Here is a 14,315-nt window from a genome sequence, read left to right as displayed (position 1 = left end):
AACAAGAGATCAGAGATGAGAACGGTCTGGAGAAGCACTCTGGAGCGAAGCTGGAAGTTGGCAAGGTCACCACTGATCCCAGCAGGCTCTGTCTTGACTATTTTCCCTGATGTGGGGTAGCATGCGCCATCATCAGACCACCGACAAGGCCCAAGGATGGAGAGCAAGAGGCTAGCAGCTATGCCCCACTTTGGAAAGTTGCACGGAATGAGGGATGTACCCTCATCTAGACTTCTCCACAAGTCTGGCTTCTCTCCTTCACGCTGCAATCTGGCAGCTCAAGTCAGCAAACCATCTCCCTTATGCTTTTCCTCTCACTCTTGAGGCGGCCACAATTTAAGCAGGGCAGGGGGCCGCTACCAGCCAGGAATCATGCCCAGGTTCCCTCCGCCGGCCCTCCTGAGAGGAGCCTCAGGAGCTCCCCTCACCAGCCACCCTTTCCAAGACAGGGAATTCCTCTACTGCCAGCAGCTGTCACAGGAAAGTCAAACATGAATGTTTGTGCCAAGCCTCATTTATACAAGCCCACTCCTCCTGGAGAGATGAATTTTTAAAACAAACAGTGTTTACATGTTAGCAGGCAGAGTCGTGTTAGCATCAGAGATCCCCAGACAGAAACGTGCATCAATCTGGGGCAAAGACTGCTAAATAAATCCTCTCTGGGTGAAATTCCTCTCTGGAGAAAGAGGAACCTCAAAGCAGATTGCTCAGATTCTCCGGCGAGCGTCCCTAAAGACATGACGCTCTCCCCAGTGGGGCATGCTCAGAGCACTCGGAACTCAGACACAGCATCACTCTAATGTGCGGTTAGATGCCTACATCACCTCATCCCTCTGGGGTCTCTCCCAGCCCGTCCCGGCACCCCTATTCCCACACATACTCTGGTTCCATCCAGGGCATCGGATGACCCTACTCTGTTGGGCACAGGTTTTCCACCCATGCAGGATTTCCTGACATCCCAAGGCTTGGGGTTCTAGCAGCTAAAGAGAAAAATGCCACCATGTACACACACAGGTATCCGAGAAATGAGCAAGTGCCCCTAATGGGTATGGACACTTCACCTGGAAGACCCGACTCGGCCACAAAGGATTCAGTCAGGGAGCAATCTGACTATTGGAGAAATGTCAGGTTTGGGAGCTTGAATTACCTACCTGGGTCACTGCCTCCTCTGTCCTTGATTTTGTCTTTGGGACTTAATAAGAGGGAGGAATTCTACCACCTTTGCTGTGTTACTTCCAGGATGGAATAAGAAGGTAGGTGCAAACCAAAAGAATTAGCACAGGTTGGGGACAGGGCAGCATTTAGGATCTAACACAGAAATGGAGCCAGATCATGTGTGTTAGCGATAGATGAGGGGCAAGGGGCTCCAGCTTACAGATGGGTTTGGAGAATTCAAGTCCAGACTGGGTCTGAGGAGGACCAGACCCCACTTCTCCGGGCTATACTGCTGAAGGCCTAAAGCGATTGAAAGCAATGGATCTGCAAGGTGCATGCTGCCCCAGAAAAGCACTGGTCCTCTGGGGACATTGAGTCTTGGGTTCTGGAGGGTCAGGACTTTGAGGTGCCCTAACAGGAGGAGCTGTGGTTACCACCGCCTTGGGTGTCTTCAAGTGCAGTGGGGAATTTTCACCCCATTTCAGGACTTGGCTGGAGCATCAGTGCTTTGCCGCCGCCCCCCTCCCCCACGTACCCCCGCGCACACACACATGAATAGGTGTCTGTAACCAGTGTGGGCACATGAGCAAGTCCACATGGCCCTAGGTGAGAGAGACCAAGGGAGACTTACTGCCTAGCTAAGCATCAAGGATGGGATGGGGGCCTTATCTCCCTAGGCTGCATGCAGCCCCATCCACCATGGCCAGAGCCAAAGGCAGGAGAAACACAAGCCACATACCTAGCCCATTCTCCGCCACTGCCGCATGGTTGACGTCACACTCGCCCATGTCTTGCTCTCCGACGTCATTCAAATCTAAGCCAGGCTGGTGGGACCCGTTTCCAAAGTGCCTCTCGTCCTTCTCGGAACCGGTGTCCCCATTTTCCATCCCATTTTGAGCCTTTTTCAGAGGCATGATTTGCAAACCACTGGGGGTAGTCCTGTAAGACACCGTCTTGGCGGCCCTGTCGCCCCCCGCAGGGGGCTTGGCTGGATACCCTTTCTTCGGCTTGGACAGGGAGGGGTTGATGCGCTTCCGTTTATGGGAAGTCCCTTTGCTCTTTCCGGACTCTGAAGGTCTGTGGGAGAGTTTCTCCACCGACGGGCCTCGGCCGTCGCGCAGGAGCTTGGAGGCACTGGCCTGCTTCCCTGACTTGACCCTCTTGTCTTTGGCCACGTGCAGCCCGTTGAACTCGTCGATAAACTCCTCACAGTGCAGCAGATGGTGCTCTGGCTCCCACGTGTCCTCTGTGCTCCCGTAGCCTTTCCATCGGATAAGATACTCCCATTTTCCTTTCTTGTTCTTCCTCTTGTCTACAATCCTTTCGACCTGGGAACACAAGATGAGAGTCAGAAAAGAGAGAAAGGAAAAAAATCAGTCCCAGAAAGAAAGAACAGCACAAAACCCTCAGGGTAGAGGCTTCTGCCCTAGCCTTGGGGCGAGCTAGTTAATGCCGAAAGTTGACACTTCCAGGAGGGTTCAAGATGGCTGCTTTATGTCAGGACGTCACTGAATGGAACCAACGGTGCACGGTCATTTTCCTTGAGGACTTAGTGACGCCATGACAGGCTGGTGGCATCCACCTGTCCGACCAAGGCTTACACTTGCTTGAAATCACATTGCAAGTTTTCATTAAAGGTCTTTATTTTTTTCACTGCACCAAAGTAGAATCAGACTTTTAAAGACCAACTTGGTGTTGGTTTCTCACCCCTACTTATAATAATAACATTTATTGAGTATTTATGTGGTAGGCACTGTGCTGATACATCCTTACTTGTAATAATACTAATGATTAGTAACACTGATTGGGCACCTATGAGGTGGACATTATACTAAATGCTGGGCATGGATGCCCCCATTTCATTTCCTCCTGACAACAACCCAGTGTGGTAGGTATTCTTTCTATCCCCATTTTACAGTAAGGACACTTGGGATCAGAGAGATTAAGTCATTCCACCAAGTTCCAAGCTGGTAAGGGCAGAGCTGGGATTTGAACCATTCTCGCCCTAGATTTATTTTCTTAATTACTAGGCTATACCAACTCTCAACTACAAAATCTTCCATATTGACCAAAAATGGTTTGAATCCACAAAGCTCCCCCAAGCTGCAACACAGGGGATACAACTGTGAGTCAAGGTGATCAGCCTATTATATGCCTTGCATAACCCCATGGGCGCACACATTTCTTACTCCCATTTGATAGACAAAGGGACTGAGGGTGGGGCTGCTTGACTACCATGCAGGGCTAAGAGGTGGGGGGAGAGATTGGAACCCGTATCTGTGTGCTTCTAAAGCCATGTACTACTGTCTCCATACCTTCAAATGTAAGAAAATCTCCCCTGTCTTCAAGTAATCCCATGGAAAAACACACTTAGGAAAACGCCAGTCCTAATGCTAAGAATAGTATATTTAGGTGAAAGGTATGGGAGGGCTCATTTATTCTTCTTCCACTTTGCTATAGATTGCAATTTTTTTCTTATTAAAAAAGGAAAATGACAGAAAATTCCAATGCTCTACCAAAAACAGCAACATTTCAATGAAAAAGTAAATATAATTATTTATTTTACTGTAAATAAAAAGTTTATTACATTTCAATGTCAACATAACATACTTTTCTAGAATGGAATTTTGACCTAATGAAATTAAGTTACAACTGAGGAATATACCCTCAAAACGTATAAAAGGGAAAAAATAATATGAGAAAGGAAAAGTGGGTATAGTTATAGTTGATAATTGTTGAGAATGGGTAACGGGTGTATGGAGGTTCATTATATGACTTTTTATGTTTACATGTTTGAATTTTTATGTTTAAAATTTTCCATAATAAAAAGTAAGAAAATTTTGAAAACTGTAATTGTCTCCCACGACAGAGGCTATACAAAATAATTAAATGACATTCATTGCTTTGCATTTAATAAATATGTAAATAGGCAAGCCATACTGCCTCTTTATAATACTGATTCTTTATAGATAATTTGTTTCCTTAATTGATTTATCTCAAATCAAATTGGCCTATTTCTATTAAAATTTATTTCCTTATAAAATGTTCTGTGAACATCTGTTTTAGATTTATTACATAATTTTTAGCTGTATCATACAAACTCTGTAACAGTTTCAAAAGGTAAAGTCATACCAAACTAATCCAGCTTCCAGTCTCTGGGTCAAGGAATGGGGCTAGCTGAGTATTCATTTGTGATAATGCTTCAGAAAGTCCAGAGTATTTCTGGAAGAGCGTGTAGCTTTGCACATTTGAAGGATTCTGAAGGAGGGAACTCTCCACGGGTTTACAGAGGAAGGAAAGTGAACAAGCAACCTGGTCCTGCCTGCAACAGCAGCATTCCCAAGAATACCAACCTAGGAGAGTCAGGCACAAATCCAGATATTTTTTGGGGGGAAACTAAGGAATCTGTGTTGGCATGGAGGTCTCCAGCTTCAGAAAGCATCTACTTGGCTCCCAGGATGGAGAAACTTTTTCCCCAGGATGAAGCAGAAAACCAGGCTAGACAAACAGCCAACAGAATGGATAGGTGTGTGTGTGGGTGGGTGGAGGGAAAATAGATGTTTAAGTGGATGGATGAACAGATGACTGGGTAGAGGGAGGGAGGGAGGGAGGGAGAGAGGGAGGGAGGGAGGGAGGGAGGGAGGGAGGGAGGGAGGGAGGGAGGAATGGATAGTTGGTGGATAGATGAACAGATGGGAGGATAGTGGGATCAGTGGATGAATGGAAGGATAGATAAAGGGACAGATGACTAGATGGATAGGTGATGGGTAGAGAGGTAAGTTCTGGAATGGAAGAATGAATGGATGGATGGCACTCATCAAAATGAGCTTAGCATAGTATTTAAGAACACAGGCTATGGAGCAAGACTATCTGGTTTAAATCTCCTGCTAAGCCTTTTACCATGTGTTTTTGAGCAAGTTACTAAACCTCTTTGGGCCTCAAATGACTCATCTAGCAAGAGGGAAATAACAGCATGTACCTCGTAGGGTGGTTGTGGAGAATACACAAATAAGCAGTTCTGCATTCCATAGTAAAAGGTCACTTAATCTTGCAAATCATCCTGTGAATACAAACCTTAGTGGTATCTAAAGACAGAATGTTTCCCTACCTTGCAGAATATCACCCCCAAGGAGAATAATTCCTCCCTGGGAAGAAGGAAGCGTCCACTACTTCGGTAAGTCCGTCCAAGTGTGGGATATGGCTACACAGGGTAGGGCTGCTTGAGAAGCCTGGGGAGGTCAGCAAGCCTACAATGTCTACGCCCCTATTTGGAGCCACCGAGTGTGGGGGGCTTGGTTTTACCCTCCTAGTTCCTAGAGGACTGAATCACAGGGCCACAAATGGCATTATGGGGGGCAGAAAGGCCACTGCTTCTACCTCTGGTCCCATCCACAAACCCAGTGGGTAGCTTGGCAGCCATTTCTATTTAAATTAACCCAATAGTAACAATGAACAGTTAATCCATTGACAGGATTATCTCTCATAGCCTGATGTGCAGGGGAAAAACTGTTGGCTCTGCCACTTTCTATCCACATGACCCTGGGCATGTCGCCCAATCTCTCTGGCCCTCAGTGTCCCTATCTGTAAATTAGAAATAGTAATAGTAGTAGTAGTAGCAATAAAAATAATAATCATAATAATCATAATAATAGCACCAGCTACCTTCAAGGCTGTTGAAAGAACTGAAAGAAATAAGACATGGGGAAAGTAAAGTGTCATTAACATCACAAAGCACTATATGGAGATGCGTGGAATTGCTCTAATACGTATGAAACTTCAGTTGACAAAAGTGCTTTTACATACATTATTTCCTCCACAGTTTAAACATTTAGAAGAAAAATGGGTTTTCTCTGGGATAGATAAACAGTTGCTTTTTCTGAAAGACCGGAATACCCACAGGAGCTCAGAGGAAAGCTGAATCCCAAAGACCCATCGTACTTTGCATGTACCATCTCCTGGGACCTAATCTCCTCCTTCACATCCCTGTCTACGTTTTCTGACCCTCTTCTTCTCAGAAGCATCTCAAACAGAACCAGAATTCTAATTTGTTTTGTCGATAACAAAAAGCCCACGCTATTTAGGGCTTGATCTTGAGTAAGATTGCAACATTCTCTGTCTGTGAAATCCTTTCTTTCCCTTCAGCTCCCCAAACCTCCTCCACTGCCTCCTAACTCCTCACACACTGCTGAACACAGAGACCCAGGCCGCCAACTGCCGGCAGCTCTGCTCCCTACCTGCGCAGGCCCCTACAACGCCTGAAGCTCATTCCTTCCGAACGGAGACAATCATCAATTCCCTGCCCTGGTCCATGTACGTACCACCACACAGATGATAGTTAAACATCATGTGCTCACATATACCTGCCAGCTTCTTTTTTCAAAGATAAGCAATCTGAGACCCTGAACTATTCTTTAGAATTCAACCAAATCGTTAATTAACATTTACTCTCTGTGATCCCAGCTAATAGGAGATGCCATCCTAACTGCAGGTGGGGGCAGGAAAATTCTGATGCAATTATTAGCAGTGCCACGATGACAAGTGGATGGCTGTCTCAGGAGGAATAAGAATGATGACAATCACCATTATTGGTACAAGACAAGTTCCAGCAACTGTGCTAAGCACTTAGAAGGTGCTAAATTTCACCTTCGCACCCAGGCTTTTATCTGGGAGTTATTATTCCAACACCATTTGACAGGTGAGGGAATTGAGGCTTGGAGAAGGTAGGTAACTTTCCCTGGATCATACAGTCAGTAGGTGGTTAGCCAAGATTGGAACCCTAGTTCATCTGACTCCTCAGCCTGCGTTCTCAGCCACCCAGCCACATCTCACCAGTGGGAAACCACCAGGCGAGTGGGGAACACACTCCTTAAATGAGGGAGTACAAAGTAACATACAGTAATAAAGGATGGAAAGTGCTCTGATGGGGACGAGAAAAGTGCTGTGGGAAAGAATGGTATTAGGACCGGGTTCCTTCAGATGGGATGGGCAGGAAGGTTCCTCTGAGAAAGAGCAATTGAAGCTGAGACCAAACTGGGCCTTCAGAGGTGAACAACATGTGGACCCGTAAGAGGCCTTACCAAGCAGAGAGAGGTCAGCCCCCGCCTTCCTCCTCAGCTTTTCAGTGGCAGGCTAACCAAATCACATCACCACCACCACCTGACATTTATTCAGCAATGATTAAGTGTCACCACAGCTATGTGTGATCCCTAGATATGAACTACATATTACATATACTAACTCATATAATCTTCAAAATACCCCAATGAGGCGGGTAATTTTCTTTGTTTCTATAGGATAAAATGGTGGCACCCAGAAGCTAAGGGCATTAACCAAGGTCCCGCCTGTGACAAGCAGCAGAGAACTAAAATTTGGTCCAACGTGTCTTGGCTCCAGACCCCATGCTGTCACTGACTACACTATATCTACCTCCCACTTTTGTCAAGTGGGCCCCACCTGACTGAGGCTGACAGTGAATCTGCCACTTCAGGCGCTTGCCCTCAATTCCTGCCAAGGTCACAGAAAATCTACAGCACTTGCCCATGGCTTAGGAGTGGCTTCCTGAGCTTGACTCTCCTGGGGTCCCCTCACATGCCATGGCGCCTCCCTCCCCTTCTGCTCCAATTCTCCACTGGCTCAAATGGAAACAGACAAATCATCAATCATATTCCCTACCCCAGCTTCCCACCAAGTAGAAAACAGCATATAGAATTATAATAACTCAGGGACCCAGGATTACCCATCAAAGATTTTCCAGGCGCTTGAAGGAATGCCCCCACACTGGATGGTGTTGGGTTGAGAAACTCTGGCTTACATGTCTTAACCTCTGAAAGCAAAGATCAAGGCCAAGAAATAATAAAGACGTCCACGCCTGCTGCCTGCCCATACATACACCAGGGCAGCCATCCTAGATACTCCCTTATTCCAAACTTCAAGACACAAATCCCTAAGGATCTCTATTTCTGCACCCTTCCAACATCCTGGGACAACTCCCTTGGGGGTGGAAAGGCACAGGGACCCCATGTTACAACTGGGGTATGAAGATGATTTGTGGGAGCAACTAGGTGTGGGCTGTTTCAGGTCTAGAAGACTGACTGCTTCGGCTCATCTAGTCAGAGAAGGCAGTACGAACAGGTGGTGTGTCCTGCTCAGTCCAGCAAAACTTCACTAGGGAAACAGGCCAAGAAATTCAGCTCAGAGCCATGTAATTCAATCTAGCCATCCGGGAAGTCTGAAGGGGGAGCTCAGTAGCATCCAAGCGATGAGGGGACAGAGGAATTCCCAAGCCCACTCTACTAGAAAACACAAAACAGAAAGACCTCTCTCTTTGACCAAGAACACACAGACAAAAACTGGTAACAGTAACATCATCACAGGGCATATTTATAAAAACTTCTGAAGCATATCAGAACATGATCCTAACAAAAATTCTCAATAACACCTCAGAAAAGTACCTCTGCACATTTATTGATAGCCCTTGTGTAGTTTTTTGCACAGACTGCAGAAAATATGACCTATTTTTAAGAGAGAGAGGAAAAAAAGATAAGTAATGAAATGAAACCAACAGGTTGAGAAGGACTCTGAAATGAAAGAAGACTCATTTACATAAAAAAAGGACGTAAGGAAACCAAAGTAAAAATGCAAGCAAAGAAATAAAATTCCCATTGGATCCAGGAAAGGACAGACTCAACATGAAGAAAATCAAATCAGTGATGTAGACAACATACTTGAAAAGCCCTCAAGAATGCAGAAGAAAAGGACACAGAGATTTTTAAAGAAAACACAAAGGAAAATGAGAATAGATATCCAAGAGAGTTGACAGGGACCCAACCAATTTAAGTCTGGCAGAGGGGAAAAATCAAAATGGGACAAGAACACTAATAATACATAAGAGAAGATCTCTATATCTTGAGTCTGAAGGTGAAAAAAAAAAAGATCTCAGTGATGGGAGAAGCAGAGGTTGAACATAAATAAACTTTATTTTTGTTCTTGCAAAACTTCTTAATTTCAAAAAATTAAACTCCCCACCCTCACACTGTAATCCTCCCCCATCCAAAATGACAGGGAAAATATCAGGCAGACTTCAGAGAACATTAAATGCCAGATCACAAGTTAAAAAATAAATATAGTAAATTTAATTCAAACAACCAGTCAAGTGGACTTTCAGATGAGAAGGAAGGAGGAAGACATTTCCTGTGTTAAGGGACAAAAATATAAATTACCCATTTAAAAAATGAGCCTGGAGGATCTTGTCATGCCAGAAAATAAGAAAGCGTTCTAAAAAAGTAAATAAATAAACCTCGAATGAGAGGAGCTGAGCGAAAGAGCTCCCAGTGGCCAAAGCTGGAACCATTTGACTAACAAAATAAATAGTGATAGTACTACATTAATAGCCCAAAGAATAAGATAAATATCCATGAGTTCATCTGATGTAAATAAATGAATGAATTATCAGAAGTTGGCCTGCAGGCCAAATCTGGCCTGATGTCTTTTTTAAAAATAAAGATTCATTGGGACACACCCATGCCCATCCATGTGTGTATTATTATCTGTGGCAGTTTCACACTACAAGAGGAGAGGCAATCATGTGACAGAGACTGTATGGCCCAGAAAGTCCAAAATTTGCTCTCTGGCCCATTACAGAAAAAGTTTGCTGACTTTGGAATAAATAAACAAATGGGGAGAAAGGCAGATCGTCTTTATGGAAGAACTCCAAATAATAAATGTAAAAAAAATAAGGGAAATAGAAAAATCACCATTAGAATGCCACAGTAATAACGGCTACAGGTAAGGGCCACAGAAGAATGCTAAAATTAGTGGGTAAAAGTTTAAAGAGAAACAGGATATTTGCATAGCCTCACAGTATCTCCCGCAACATATTTGTTAACCACCATGATCGTTTTCACAAACGCCCACCAAGTGGTTCCCCTCCCTTTAGAGGTAGAACTTAACTTCTCTCCCTGAGTGACGGGACTTAATGACTCCTTCCTCACAAAAACAGTATGCAAAAGAGAAAACAGTAACTGTGCAGTGGAGAAACCTGGCAAATACCAGTGATCGAGGTTACATCACCTGTGATAAATCATGTTGGTGTCATGTATACCCTGTTATGATTCACTGAGAAGGGCACTTCACCTCAATGATATAATCACCCAAACCCATAACCTCATGAGAAAACATAAGACAAACCCAAATTGAGGGATAGTCTACAAACCATTTGACCAGTGCTCTTTCTTTACCTTTACTAAATTTATTAGGGTGACATTGGTTCGTAAAATTATATAGATTTCAAGTGTACAATTCTGTAATATATCATCTATATATTGCACTGTGTGTTCACCATCTACAGTCAGTTCTCCTTCTATCACCCCATATTTGGCCCCCTTTATCCTTTTCTACCATCCCTTCTCCCCCCTTACCCTCTGGTAACCACTAAACTATTGTCTGTATCTATGAATTTTGTTTGTCTTTTTCATTTATTGATTTCAGTTTTATATGCCACAATAAACTGCACAGAAGAAAGCATAGATACTAAACTTATGGACATTGGGTTTACAGAGTATTTTATGAATTTGACCTCAAAGCCAAGGGAAGTAAAAGCAAAAATAAATGAATGGGATTAAATCAAACTAAAAAGCTTTTGTGCCGCAAAAGAAACCATCAACAAAACAAAGAGGCAACCAACCGAATGGGAAAAGATATTTGCAAACAATACCTCTCTGATAAGGGTCTAATATCCAAAATATATAAAGAACTTGTACAACTCAACAACAACAGAAAACAAACAAACAATCCAATTAAAAAATGGGCATTGGACCTGAACAGACACTTCTCCCAAGAAGACAAACAGCCAACAGATACATGAAAAAATGTTCAACTTCACTTGCTGTTAGGGAAATGCAAATCAAAACCACAATGAGATACCACCTCTCACCTGTTAGAATGGCTATTATCAACAAGACAAGTAATAACAAGTTTGAAGAGGTTGTGGAGAAAAAGAAAACCTCATACACTGCTGGTGGGAATGTAAATTGACACAGCCACTATGGAAAACAGTATGGAGGTTCCTCAAAAAATTAAGACTAGAATTACCATATGACCCAGCAATTCCTTTTCTGGGTATCTACTCCAAAAATCTGAAAACACTTATCTGTAAAGATGTTCACTGCAGCATTATTCACGATGGCTAAGACATGGAAACAACCTACATGTCCTTCTATAGATGATTGGATAAACAAGATGTGGTACATATACTCATATACAACAGAATATTACTCAGCCATAAGAAAAGATGAAATACTGCCATTTGTGACAAAATGGATGGATCTTGAGATTATCATGCTAAGCAAAATAAGTCAAACAGAAAAAGTCAAGAACCATATGACTTCACTTGACCAGTACTCAAAAGTGTCAAGGTCATGAAATGTAAGGAAAGACAAAGATACTGCTTTAGATTGCAGGTGACTGAAGAAAAATAATAATTAAATGCAATGTGATACGCTGGACTGGATCCTGAAACAGAAAAGGATATTCATGGAAATAGTGATGATATCCTAATAAAGTCTGTAGTTTAGTTCACAATGCAGCACCAATGTTAATTTCTTCATTTTAATAAATGGTATAAGATGGAAACAATCGTGAAAACTGGTTAAGGGATATATGGGAACTTTGTGTACTATATAACTTTTCTGAAAATCCATAATCATTTCAAAAGTGTTTTAAAAAGTACAATTGTGGATTGTACTAAAACTTTTTTAAAAAGCATCCAAATAATAGTAACAACAATCATAAAACTAACAACTGTAAGTACCAAATATATACTTATTCGCTTAGTAATAAGAGTTAAAAGAATGAGCAAACAAATATCCAGGCAGGATCAAATTTTGTAAAGAATATCAAAGTAAAATTGAGGAGCAAAACGCATTAAATTAGAAAGGAAGATTTTATTAATTAAAAGTACTCACTAAATACATAATAGTCATGAAGTTTTCAGCAACAAATAGCAAATCAAAAAATAACTTTAAAAAATTCAGCATAACATTGATAGAAGCAATTTGAACTGAAGATTTAAACTCAGTACTTTCAGACTGAGACAAATCAAGCAGATAGAAAATACGGATATAAAGAATCTGAAATACGTAAATATGATGATTAATCTGGTAAATATTGCACATATCTGCATCAGAAATCAACTGAAAGTGATGAAAGAAAAAATTCTCAATCAATAACTTGATATCTAGCAAAAATATATTTTAAAACTGAAAAAGGAAGAATTCCTCAGACAAAAATGAAGGAAATTAATCTCCAGCAGGCCTACTTTACACACAATGTTAAAGGAAGTTCTTCAGACAGAAGGAACATGATTCCAGACAGAAACCTGGATCTACACAAAGAAATAAAGAGCACCGATGTTGGGATAAACGAAGGTAAAAGTAAACTCTTTTTTTCTACCTTTAATTGCTCTAACGTTAAATGACTATCTTAAGTAAAAAGAGCAGGAATGTACTGTGTGTTTATAACATATGTCCAAGTATTATGCATGACAACAATAGGACAAAGGCAGAAGGGAAATGAGAATACACTGTTGTAAGGTTGCTAAATTAGCAAAAACAGTAGAAGTTATATGATGGTAAACCGAGTAAGGATATGTAATGTAAACTTAAGGACAATTACTTTTAAAAATAAACAAGAGATAAATAATGGCAGAGATAAAAAAAGAATCATGAGAATTGCTGCATTTTTTTGAAAATTTTAACTCAAAGGGAGGCAGGAAAATGAAACAAAAAAAACTGATGGAGCAAATAGAAAACAGCTAGCAAGATGAAATATTTTAATACAATTATATAAATAATTACATTAATGTAAATGACATAAACATCAAGCTAAGAGACTAACATTGTTAAACTGGATAAAAAAGCATTACTCCACTATGTGTTGTTTCTAAGTAATCTACTTTTAATATCTAAAGACATAGGTTACAAGTAAAATAATGGGAAAATAAACTGTGAAATAATAATAAAAAGAAATCTGAAGTGGTTGTATTAGTATCAAAGTAGGGCTTAAAACAAGACTATTACTAAAGACAAACAGGCACATCACATAACAATAAAAGAATCAGTTCTCTAAGAATATATAACAATACAAAATGTATGCACTTAACAACAGATATATGAACAACAAACATATGAAGCAAAAACTGAGTCAACTGAAGAAAAAAGAATTAGACATATACACAATTACAGGTGAAGATGTCAACATTACTCTCAGTAATAACACAAGAAAATATAAAATCAATAAGGATATAAAAAACCTTAAAAATACTATGAATCAACTTGATCAAATTGACTTCACATAAAAACAGCAGAACATACACTCCTTTCAAGGGCACCTGGTACGCTTATCATACTCTGGGCCATAAAATAAACCTCAAAAATTCAATCATACAAACTATATTTTCTGACCACAAAAAAATTAAACAAAAAATGAACAAAAATATATCTGGAAATCTCACCCCTAATATTTGGACATTAAACCACATACTTCTAAATTAACCCATGGATCAAACAAAAAAGTCTCAAGGGGAATTTAAAAATATCTTTCTTTTTTAAATGTTTAAAAAAATTAAATTTATTGGGGTGACAATGGTTAGTAAAATTACATAGGTTTCAAGTGTGTAATTCTGTAATGCATAAGCTATATATCACATTGTGTGCTCACCACTGAGTCAGTTCTCCTTCCATCACCATATACTTGCCCCCCTTTGCCTTCTTCTATCACCCTTCCTCCCCACTTACCCTCTGGTAACCACTAAACTGTTATCTGTGTCAATGAGTTTTTGTTTCTTTATTTGTATGTCTTATTCCTTTGTTGCTCTCAGTTTTATATCCCACATATGAGTGAAGTCATATCTTTTTGACTTTTTGTCGACTTTTTCTGTCTGACTTATTTCGCCTAGCATAATAATCTCGAGATCCATCCATGTTGTCACAAATGGCAGTATTTCATCTTTTCTTATGGCAGAGTAGTATCCATTGTGTATATGTACCACATTTTCTTTATCCAATCATCTACCTATCACCCAAAAAAGACACTTTTTAAATTACAGCTGACATATAATATTATATTAGTTTCAGGGGTACAACATAATGATTAGACATTTATTT

At 41.1% G+C, this 14,315-nt stretch overlaps 1 protein-coding gene across 1 annotated transcript in view; it reads right to left on the bottom strand.

Moving 5' to 3' along the window:
* Positions 1-14,315, bottom strand: part of CDYL2 (chromodomain Y like 2) — a 163,463-nt gene that overhangs the window by 48,966 nt on the left and 100,182 nt on the right. The window contains exon 2 of the mRNA XM_019711013.2: positions 1,895-2,483. Coding sequence (XP_019566572.1) covers positions 1,895-2,483 — 589 coding nt within the window. The remainder of the gene's footprint in view (positions 1-1,894; positions 2,484-14,315) is intronic.

The sequence above is a fragment of the Rhinolophus sinicus genome, linkage group LG11 (genome assembly GCF_036562045.2).
Source record: "Rhinolophus sinicus isolate RSC01 linkage group LG11, ASM3656204v1, whole genome shotgun sequence".
NCBI classification, from domain to species: Eukaryota; Metazoa; Chordata; class Mammalia; order Chiroptera; family Rhinolophidae; genus Rhinolophus; species Rhinolophus sinicus.
This window is presented reverse-complemented; position numbering and strand designations above follow the sequence as displayed.